The following is a 12,182-nucleotide window of genomic DNA, read 5'->3' on the forward strand; positions in this document are numbered from 1 at the left end:
TTCCAATTAAATATGGCAATCAACTCAATTTGCTAACCAGTGACCCTATCCCACTCAACTGCTCAAGGTCAAAGGTGTCAGATTTGACCGTGACAAACTTCTGACCACACAGCTATCGCATTCAGAGCCTAGTTCCACCTTTGTAGCATCACCTAATTCCATGCTTGCTTTGCTTCATATGCAACTGAAACCCTCAGTCAGTACTTGGGTATCTTTACATGCGATTTATCCAACACAATCCTAACGAGCCTTCCAAAATCAACTCTCCGTAAGCCTGAGGTCACCCAACTGCCTACATGTTTCAAGTCTTCCTCTCACATCAACCGTGTCCAACCCTAACTTCATATTGGAAGCTGTTTTCCACGCTTGAATTTTTAAATTCTCATCTTTGCTAATAAAGCCCTGCAGGGCTCCATCCTTAATCCTCTCCAGCTCCATGTTGTTTTGAGAATCCTGCACTCCTAATGCTGGCCTATTGAGCAACCCCATGTTAAACCCTCCAAAGGTCTGGAACTCCCTGACTAAAACTCTCTACACTTGCCTTTCCTCCTTTTGACATATTCTTGTAAACCTTAACTTTATGAGCAAGCTTTTGGAGTTCTACCCAAATATCTTCTATGCAGCTGAGAAACTTGGATTTACAATTCTCCTAAAAAAAAAACTGACTATATTCACAATAGTACATAAATATACCTTGTTGTCAGACTGAAAATGTTAACTTAAGGCATCTGAAATTGAACCAAAAGATGAACACAAATTCCAGCCAACCTTTGGCGTCAATGTACCTAGCCTTCTCTGGACTAGCTTTGTTACCTTCTATTCATCTTTGGGATGTAATTTTTTTTATTTTTAATTCTGTTGTTCCATTTAGAATGCCAGATAGAGGCAATATGTGTCACCAGACATTGAAACCTAAGACAAGTTTCAGTGATCTGATCTCAATACACATATAGCAGAGTACTTTCTCAGTGCACGCGTGTCGAGAATGCATACATGGTTTTATTACAATCATAGTGTGGAAACAGACCATTTGGCCCATCGAGTCTGCATCAACTCTCCTAAGAGCATCCCAGCCAAACTCAGCTCTCCAGCCTATCGCTGTAGTCCAGCATTTCCCATACCTAATCCATCTAAGCTCTACATCGCTGGACACAATGGGCTATTTAGCATAGCCAATCTACTTAAACTACACAGCTCTGGACTGCGGGAAGAAACCGGAGCACCTGGAGGAAACCCATTCAGACACAGGGACCATGTGCAAACTTGATACAGACAGTTGCTCAAGGGTGGAATCAAACCCAGGTTCCTGGCACAGAGACAGCAGTGTGAACCACAGCCACCGTGCCACCCTATTCTGTGAATATGCAAATCTAAAACCGAACTGTAGATGCTTTCTGGAGCTCAAAAACAAGTGCTGAAGAAATGCAGTGGTCTCACAGCTTCCGTACAGAGAGGAAAGTTAACGTTTAGAGTCTAGTGACCCTTGGTGAGAAATGTTAACTCAATTTTCCTCTCTGCAGATGCTGTAAAGATGACCTTCACTTCTCCAGCACTTGCAATGTTAAAAAAAATCTACTACGTCTCAAATTAAGTTAAAAAAAGTTTTCTAAAGCATGTAAATGCTTCAACCTTCCAACTTTAACCATAATGCAAAGGTCGTATTTGTTCATTTTACGTTTTCTTAGATTAGATTCCCTACAGTGTGGAAATAGGCCCTTCGGCCCAACAAATCCACATTGACCCAGACCCATTTCCCTCTGACTCATGCACCTAACACTATGGGCAATTTCGCATGGCCAATTCACCTGACCTGCACATCTTTGGACTGTGGGAAGAAACTGGAGCACCCAAAGAAAACCCACACAAACACGAGGAGAATGTGCAAACTCCGCACAGACATAGTCGCCAGAGGCTGGAATTGAATCTGGGACCCTGGTGCTGTGAGGCAGCAGTGCTAACCACAGTCTTTTTCGCAATTCACTGCACCACTTTGCAAAAAAGACTGAATAAGGAATTACTGTACTATCAGAAGGCAAGCTACTGAATGCAAGCAATGGAAATAAAGTAAGAGGAGAGGTCCTGACACTGGAATATATATATAGGAAGATTTGGTAAACAGCAGGTTGACAATTGGTCTGAGGAATGGTAACCACTTTTGGATGCCAAAGTTCAGCCTGATGACAACTTTGGTTCCTGGGTAGATCAACAGCTTTTGTGTACATGAACAATAAAGTGAGAAGTCTTTAAATCTCTGGAAGAGGAAGTGGTGCCTATTCATTGAAAATGTCTCGGCTGAAGAAAGCCAGTTTATCTTCTCCCATTAGTTGCTTTAAGCTAGGCCCTCTACCCACTAACTTAGACTTAGCAGTTTTTTGACCTGCAAAGCGAAAAAGAGACTGGAGAAAGGAAACTCAAGGACACAAAGTCCTGGCAAGCAAAATCATCAAATCTAGTGGATTGTGCTGTTGAATGGAGGTTCCCAGTTCCATTCTCCCCTCTAGCCATAAAACAATTTTTTTGGTCTGTGCATGCACACATGTGCGTAGGTTTTTTTTGTGGGGGGGTTAAGGAGGGGTTACAATTTTAACTAGTACTGATAGAATGGAAGTTTGTAATTATTTTCCTGTGATTATAATCCATCAATTTTTAATAAATCAACGCTCAATACAGAAACCTGGTCCACATTTACGGTTAACCTGTAAATATCTGGCAGGTAAACTAGGGACTCCATGTAAAGCCTTTAACTTTTGTGTGACTCCAGGAATAGTCAGGCCTGATTGCTTATGCATGACACATGAGCCACAAGTATTTAATTTCCATGAGCCTTTCTTGGTAATATCTTCTGTCATCCCGTATTTAGTTGGAAGAACTTGTTTTACAACACCAGGTATAGAAAAGAAACTTGCTACTGCCTGCCATGGACACAGACAAAAACTGAACCCATCCTCTGTTACAGTACTCAAACTTTACAGGAAATAATTTGAAAATTGACAATTATCAGAGTTGGAATCAATGTGTCAGGAAGCAATGAACCAATTGGGCACTGCTGTTCTGTTGGATCGGTAAATATTTAGCTAAAATCATTAATCACTAGTGGCAAGGACCTGAATATCATTCTCCAGAGGCTAGACTACTGGCAACCTAAGTACCTATTAGAATTTATTTTTAACTGAAACAATTTATACATGTTTTGTGCCTATGTTTAAGGCCAAATGAGAAACAATGATATCAAACTCAATTTTTTGTTTCCTTGTCACCTCGGCTACGAGTGGTGAATCATGTTGTAGTACAGTTCCAAGCATATTCATATCCTTATATGGCTAATATTTTCAAGACTGCACTACCCAGACAATGTTTTTTGTTTGCTGGTCAACACCCGTAGGACGTCTGAAGAAATCTAATCATGCTATCACTTGACATTCAAATAGCTGGACTTTAAAATGAGACACTATACAGTAATTCAAAGTCACATCAGCAACCTTTTCTGTCCCATAAACTTTCAACTACCACAAATGATGGCCTTTCCTCTCCATTGGTATATTATTTATGGCAATATTATTTGTTGTAAATAAATGAGGAGTCTAGGGAGTCACCAGTACGCAAGAGTGAGAGCTACAGAGAGCACAAAAACATCCTACAACAGGGCAGGGGTGAAACACAAGCCCTTGAAAACCATTTTCGGTGTGCCAATTATTGACTGAGCCATTAAGCAAATAGCATGCAAAGAAAATTAAAAGTCATATTCAAGTCCCAATAGTAAATAAATAGTATTTCAACTCACTGCAATTTCTAATGCCCTAACACGCTAATTAGGAAAGAAAGATAAACTTGTGCTCAAAGTTATGATTCATGAAATAATGAGGGGCAGATATGCAAAACGTAATATGGTTTTAACAAAGGGAAGTTTCAAAATTAAAATCAGGGCCCAGACCACTACATGTAGTGCAAGAACAAAAGATTAAAACTATAATGAATTACAGTATGCTTACAAATCAACACAATCCATTGTTGAAATTAATTTTTACAACCAAAAAGTCACCACAAAGTCAGAACTCTATTTATACAAACAAATAAGTTTTTATGTACCAATAGTTAAGACACCAGCTTTTCAAAGCACTGTGTTCACTTTTTCAGAATGTGCTGTGCTATAATTTATAATATCCAACAATACTGAACATGTTGCATTAGTTTCAGATTAGTCAAATAATAACTTTAAGTACATTTAAAAATGTGTCAGCAAGCAAGATGTCACTTAGTTTCAGATATTCAAAATGCCATTACTAATCAGATTTGATAGGCAAGTCACAAGTACCTGTAGCTGGAGTAGAATTGCTCATGGTAGATGGGCCGTTAACAAGACCAGCAGAAAGAAGCTCGTCAGATCCCCGCTGGAAAACAAAATTCAAATACTTCAGTAATTTGACTCATTTAACTCAGATTGATACAAAAATCATTGTTAACAAATAAAGTGGAACCAGATGTGTTTAATCAAAGTTTTTATTTTATATGCTCATGTAATATGGGCACCACCAACATATAATGCCCACTCCTAATTGCCTAGAAGGTACTGAAGAATTGACCATATTGCAGAATCTACAATGAAATGTATGCCAAACAGGCAATAGCAGATTTCCGTCCCTAAAAAGTACATTAACAAACCACATGCATATCTAAGATCATATTGGGATCACGTTTGCTCAATGCTTGGAGCAAATGAAAATTGACAAAAGAAATTTATGAAGTTACCAACATTTTTCTGCAAGAGTATCTCTTTGCAATCTTAGATATAAACTTAGGTAATCAATATCTTGACACTTTTATCCAAAACTATAATTGCCAAAAAGTGCAATGCTCCCTCTAAGAATATACCTTTTGTCTCTCAACTGCACCACATTGCAGTTAGAGGAGTATTCTGAAGACGAATTCACTTTCACGAGCAAACTTAAGAACATAGGCTGCTGAACAAGCATACCAACACAGGATAGGCAGCATCCAACAAATTCAAATTTCAGTTAATTAAATAGTAAATACTTTTTATTTATGACATTTCAATAAATGAAGAGACAGGAAGAATGGAGGAGTTAAAAAAAAAACTAAACGGTTGTTCTCTTCTTCACAATCCCTGGCCTTGTATCCTTCCAACTTGGAAATGTAAAATGTAATCTGATCACATTATCTTAACTTATATTGCCCTACAAATAGCCACAAGGTGGGGCATACAAGGACCATTTCGTTTTCCCTCTATCTGGGAGTGGCATTTGGTTTCAAATGTTTGTTCCTTCACAACAGGAAGGCTGAAATGAGCAACTGCAAGTATGTAGAAAGTCAATATGAAGCTTAACGCTGCACATAGTAACAACTTCAGGAATAAGCACAAGCTTCCTTGATGGACTTATAGTTAAGACTATCCTTGCTGAGAGCTTGACGGTTCTAGATTTGATAACAGATTGAAGCTGGACATGGACACCTGGCTACTCAATCTATCCACTCGCCTTGATTTTATCAACCTATATGTAAGTTACCACTGACCAGAAACTCAACCGGACTCGCTAATAAACAGAAGCTTGGAATACTGTGGCAAGTAACTCACCCAATTCCCCAAAGTCTGTCTGTAGGAGACACAAATCCTGAGTATGATGGAGTACACCCAACTTGCCTGGACAGGTGCAGCTTCAAGAAACTTGACACCATTCTAGACAAAGTAGCCCACTTGATTTGCACCATAACCTCAAACCGCCACTCCCTCCACCAATGCTTAGGCGCAGTGTGTACTACCAGATGCACTGCAAAACTTTACAATAAACCCTGTACAAACGTACAAGCACTTCCCTTTAGAATAACAAGGCCAGCAGATACACAGGAACACCACCATTACATTCAAGTTCCCCTCCAAGCCATTCATCACTCTGACTTGGAATTATATCACCATTTTTTTCACTATTGCTGGGTCAAAATCTTAGCCTTCTCTCTAAGGCATTGTGGGTCAACAGACAGCATGTGGATTGTAGCAATTCTATAGGGCAGCGCACCCTACCTTCTCAAGGGCAGGTAGTGACAGGCAACAAATGCTGGACAGCCAGAAAAGTCTACATCCCAGAAGTTTAAAAAAACTAGTTTAATTTCAATTTCCAGTATCTGTAGTATTGTTATTTTAGTGTTATGAAAATATCTGGCTTTCATAACTGTCAATCTCTTCAACCTAGTCTTCAACAAGACCTTCAAGCCATTTTAACTAATACCCATGTTTAAAGTTAGTCATTTTGTTTCAACCGCTTGCCAAAAATGTTATGATGCTGAGATTTCACTGGATCTCGAATGGGGCTGAGATGTTAAAGCGTTAAGTTTGTTTTGCTGACACCTAAGAAATTGGATGCCAGAGAGGGGGAGGGTTTTTTTTTCCTCTCTTGCAGGGAAGATGTGACAGCCTAAGTTGGCTCAGTGGCTCGCACTGCTGCCTCACAGCACCAGGGTCACAGGTTCGATTCCAGCCTTGGGTGACTGACTGTGTGGAGTTTGCACATTCTCCCAGTGTCTGTGCAGGTTTCCTCCGGGTGCTCCGGTTTCCCCCCTCAGTCCAAAAATGTGCAGGTTAGGTGAATTGGCCATGCTAAATTGCCCAGTGTTAGGTGCATTAGTCAGAGGAAATGGGTCTGGGTCGGTGTGGATTTGTTGGGCTGAAGGGCCTGTTTCCACACTGTAGGGAATCTCATCTAATCACGCAACTGTTTCAAGGAATAACCTAATCTCTCACTTTGAGAAGAGATAACCTAATTGCTATACTTTGTTTTTGGGTATTATGTGATTATGGGGTGTGGCAGGGGGTTGGCTCGTGGGCATTACTGATGGTGATGTAGGATTCTCTATAAAGGGGAACCGTTCCCTTGTTCAGAAAACCTCGCTGAGATGCTCCGCAAGCATTGCGAAGAGTCTTAAGTGATCCTCCTAAAGCTTGTACTTGCTGAAATAATTTGTGACTGTTCAAAAAAGTTGGAGTATTGCAGTTGTATCAAGCGTTTAAGAATCTCAAGAAAAAGAACATGACAGGGCTGAAGCAGGAATGGATACTGATTTACCTTCTGTTTCACTCCATTCCCCATATGATCCATATTGAAGAGAAAGAGACAACAAATGATTGGACAGAAGGGTTAAAACAAACCAGGGTTTCATCTGCGATTTATAAATTCATGGATGTTGACATCAGCATTCTGGGTAATTATGTTTCTGTCTGCAGAGACCTCAGAGACAGCCTATCCTCAGAGTGGCAGTGTGACCACGCAGCTTAGAGAGAACCTTGATGGGTATAACTAACTGTAGCTACTAACCATCCCTAGTGGACACTGAGAAGCCTGTGGCCAGCAGTCCTCCAGACTCACTGCCTAGTGCTGGTACAGCCACAATGCTACCAGTGAATAGAGTTCCATAATGTTGATTCAGCAACAAGGCAAGGCAACAAAAGTTGAACATCTCTGTTATGAAAGAAGGGTGCTCTACATTTGAAAGAAAATTGCCATTCTTGTTGCTTCAGCAATGCCTCGATCATGTCCAACTCCACGACATGTCTCCAAATTTTTCCAATCGGAGATAATCTATTGTTCAAATTCTATATTTCCATCATGAGCCTCCATTGAGTCCAGGTGCTTTAAACATTTCATCTATGACACTAAACTTCAAATTTCCACTGTATCTTGTTCCCTAAATTTTCAACAGCTTTCATTTCACACTTAAAACTAATTAAGCTTATTCAATTGTTTAGACAGATTGCACCTAAAACCCATTGCGGTATTTTTAGTTTGGTCAGGGCAGAACATAAATCCACGATTCAGTTCTAATTGATAATGCATCTAAAATATCTTGAGTTTGACCACTTTGAGAACTAAGGAATGTGCTATGATTCAGCAAAACATGGCATCCTGTTGTGTTAAGACAACCAATTGCAGCAGAAGGAAAACTCAAAGCTGTATTTAAACAATGCTCTACTCAAACTAACTTGGCCAAAATTGAACAGGAGTCCAAAACTGTCATTCATAAAACTGGAAATATAATGTTATAATAGTCAGGCAAAATTGATTTGCAAACATATTATAAACAAAAGGATTAACAATACTACAACTACTCAATTAGTGCAATTATATTCAAAACTGAGCAACAATTGAAATTGTGCATAAGTGACAACATTCAGATGCACAAACATTTAAGAGTTTAAAATATCCCTCACTTCATATCAGGCATTGCAATATTCACATAAACTTAGACAGGGAGAGCAGGCAGGGAAGGTGGGAAAACAATCCAAGACCACTTCCATCATTGAGCTGCAGCATGCAGATGACTCTGCAAGTGCACACACGCAATTACTTTATCCACATTATGAAATAACAGATCTTGCGATCTTAAAGAACAAGGAGAACTGAAAGAAACAGAAAAAGCAAAAGTTGCTTCTGAAGATATAATGATGCTTGATGATTTGGTGCTGTTGCCTTAAAAAAATCAGTTTTTATTAGCCACTCCCACAATGAGACACAGGTGATGCTACAAATTGCAAAGATAACATCTCCCCAAGATGAGAGCCAGGCTTTGTCGACCCATATGGAGGCAATTCAACAGCTGTTAGCAGATTGCCAAATTTAACTATGCAAAATTTGGAACCATTACCCTTGAAGTTGATGACAACTGAGCTGTTTATTCTCAAGTCATGTTTCACTCAACTGAATGATTTAACTTCACAAGCTGGCTAATTATTGTAAATTGCATAAGCAAGAAAGTTTTGAGTTTTGAACTGAATTTGAAGAGTTTTGTTCTACAATCCCGCTTATTTGATGGAAACTTGATAAAATATTTGATCAAATAAATGGAGCTGCAGGACAAAAATCTTCAAATTCAGTCCAAGACTCATGAACAAAACAATGACATTTTTTGCAAAAAGAAAATACCATGCTGCAATCTGCAACAGTTGTCCAACTTGTAAAATTAAATCACTTGAGTGGACAGGGCATCCTTAATTCCTCTGTAAAAGAAACACAATATCCTGACCAACGAGCAGGAACCTTTACCCTAAGAGTGCCCAAACTCAAGTAGTATTGCAAAAGGCTCCAAACATGGAACATCTGACAGGTTCAGCTGGAAGACAAGCTCCAAGAATGACCAGTGCATAAAACATCCATTGCATCAGACTCTTCGACCACTTCAAATGCCACCTTCAGAATCCATTATTGGACCACAGAATCCAGGTAACCTGAATAGAAGTCATCCTCAATGCAGAGAGAATGCGAAAGTATACTTAAGCATATCTGTACATTAAATGTCACATATTACAGAATAAACTAAAAAATCCTTCCATGAAAATGCACATGAATAGAATCCGAGGCACAGAATAACAAAATATATTTAACAGTTTAGTTGTGTCAACTAACTATTTGTGGTCTGTAACTTGAATTTTGCAACAGTCTTGTGGAAGTTGCTAACTGGCAGATTAGTCTTCAACAGTCTCAAGAATATTTCAACTAATCAAGGTTTTCATTCAGGCTCATTCATTGCCTTAATGCAACTTAGCATGCCATTAAAATATTAAAAAAAAAGCTTTGTGATCAGAATTAATGACTTGTTTGAAACATTTTTAGCCAACTGGAACATGCTTTATACTCCAGTCAGCATAAACTTATTAATGCAAAGTTTGATGTTCAATTGCAGAAGAATGAACAGCGCTTTTAACAGGAATAGAACTTAAACTGTCAGCTAAATACACCATCTTTTGCAAATATTTTTGATGAGTATTTAAGGGAAATCCAATATTCAGCTGAATATGGACCCACAAAAAGTTTTTTAAGCACTGTTCATAGATCATAACTGAATATAACAGATTGTTCCACTTCATTTAACTTACCTGACATTATCTTTTAAGACAGTTCTCATTTTACATTGTTCCGTAGTAGCAATGTGCCGGCATTGTTCTAACATGGCTGGACTTGTAACTCAGAGGCCCAGATGGCACGGGCTCAAATCTCACCATGGTAGCTGATATTTTTTTTTAGTGCTGCAGTACTAGTGTCTACTTCTTAACAAGAAGGTCCAGGTTCAAGGCCTACCTACCAGTGGCAGGTTCGAATATGCTTGAACATGTCGACTGAAAAGAATTATATGACATCTTGTGACTCAGCTGAAACATTGTTACCTCTATGCCAGAAGTTCTGGGTTTAAGTCAAATGCCAAGACTAGTCAGCCATGAAAAGCAGTGCCCATGATGAAATTTAGTAGGCTGATAATCAATTCAGGATTTCTTCCACCCCCTCCCCATAATTCCCCAAATGAAGGAGCAAGACAGAGCAATAGAGTCATACATAGAGAGATACAAACAAAATTGTGACTTGCTGTTAAAGTTACATGGAAAGCTGGGAATAATAAATCATTTGGTTCAGAGTTCTCTTCCAAATGTTCAACGTTATCACATTTTAAACAAACCCAGAACCTTGTCTTTTATTATGTAATAGTGATAAGCTAATAAATACAATGGGTGTTTTTGTTTTAACATGGTTAACGCGAACTAATTCTATTAATTTCTGTTGTCTTTATTTTCTTAACATGGACGTTCAAGCTTCCTTTTCCATTAACATTTAAGGTACACCAAAATATGGTGTCTTTGCGTCAAAAAACTTCACATCTAGTGCAATACTTGACAAAGGCTGTGACACAGCTGAATTTAGTGGAAAGGACACAAAAAGTCAAGAGTGGGTTCAGGGCCAGGAGTGCAGATTGAAGAATCTCAACAGTCAACAGCCCCCTGTCGTATCTTAAATTGCATGAGTCAAGCTGCTCTAAGAAAATTACAAGGAATAATCTTACCATGAGTGAAAAAGAACAGCCTCATGTAATGCTGCACAGGAGTGAACACTATGCATTATTTTTATTAAATGGTTCTTTGATCATGAGCAACATTGCTCACAGCAAGATGAGCAATGTATTGACAATATGCAATTAGCCAATCAATAAGCCAAATACGCATCCAAGGCCAGTTGTCACAGAAAGACTTAGCTGTATGCAAATTACCTAACATACATGACAAGTGCAAATATCATTTGTTACAGACTAGATCAAACCCCCCCTCAATACATATTGAGATAGCCTTAAAATAAGAAAATGTTAGGGCCTAGACTAAATATAATGTATTGCGCTCCAGAGGCAATTCAATTAGTCAACTATTCAACTTTAAGCCAAACAATTTTTACAGTAGTTAAATAGAAACAAAAAACTGGCTTAACTGTAACTATTGAAATGCTTAATGTTATATATTAATCATTAATTAACTGTTCCAATATAGTAACTTCCCATAATCATACCCCTGGCAAAAGCAAATTCACTAAAATAGATTTTCTCTCATACAATTCTAGCAGCAGGGAAGAGACCCCCAAGTTGTCGCTGTGACAGAGAGGAATTAGAGCTTCTACATCCAGCTTCAAGTCTTCAGCAACTGCACAAAACTAAAGCTAAAACCAAAACCAAAACCAAAACCCTGGTGCAATGGGAACTTGACCCCATCCATTCAAGCTGTTTCTATCGTTACAATTTTTAAAAACTCCAAGGCTGCACAAGCCACTTACTCAGCACTTCTGTCTTAACTTTCCTTCATCAAGAAATAGAATAAAAGACAACACTTAAAGCCATAGTATCATATAATCTGGTAAAATCTAGCTTTCAAGATCAAAACAGACATCACAAATTGGCAATCAAACATCACCACTTAAAGTGACCTGAAATTATGTTCAGATGCACTTGGTGCGTACCTTAAAGTAAATGCCATCAACAGAGCAATGTCAGCACCAAGCAAAACAGGGAATTCAGTTTCTTTTGTCCAAAGCTATCAAGAGCATGGTATGAGCAGTGACAGGCAACATGAAAAGCATTTGGAGTTCAAAAAAGAACAGCAAGATTAGAACTTAATCGACTTATTCAAAAATGATATTAAAGAATAATAGCCAATCATTTACATAAATGCAGATCCTACAATATATTGATTCAGCTATACACAAGTACGCATATAAATAATTCCAAGTCAATTACGATTTTCAAACGACTTACAATACCTGCCTTTTGTTTCAGTTACAAATTTTACTAAAATGCTCCAACAATGATGGCACCACAGGAAACAAAATAGCTAGCTGTATTAATACCAGATTTAGCAGACACATGTCGCA

General features: G+C 38.5%; 1 protein-coding gene across 4 annotated transcripts in view; it reads right to left on the reverse strand.

Annotated features, from left to right (window-relative positions):
* Nucleotides 1–12,182, reverse strand: part of ptbp3 (polypyrimidine tract binding protein 3) — a 117,909-nt gene that overhangs the window by 57,444 nt on the left and 48,283 nt on the right. For all 4 annotated transcript variants that reach the window (XM_087996150.1, XM_087996139.1, XM_087996143.1 and 1 more), the window contains one exon: nucleotides 4,313–4,388. In XM_087996150.1, the coding sequence (XP_087852276.1) occupies nucleotides 4,313–4,337 (25 nt within the window). In that variant the 5' untranslated portion in view covers nucleotides 4,338–4,388. The remainder of the gene's footprint in view (nucleotides 1–4,312; nucleotides 4,389–12,182) is intronic.

Source organism: Chiloscyllium plagiosum, unplaced genomic scaffold (assembly GCF_037043375.1).
Source record: "Chiloscyllium plagiosum isolate Xiang-an unplaced genomic scaffold, Cpla_swu_hap1 HiC_scaffold_2, whole genome shotgun sequence".
Taxonomy (NCBI): domain Eukaryota; kingdom Metazoa; phylum Chordata; class Chondrichthyes; order Orectolobiformes; family Hemiscylliidae; genus Chiloscyllium; species Chiloscyllium plagiosum.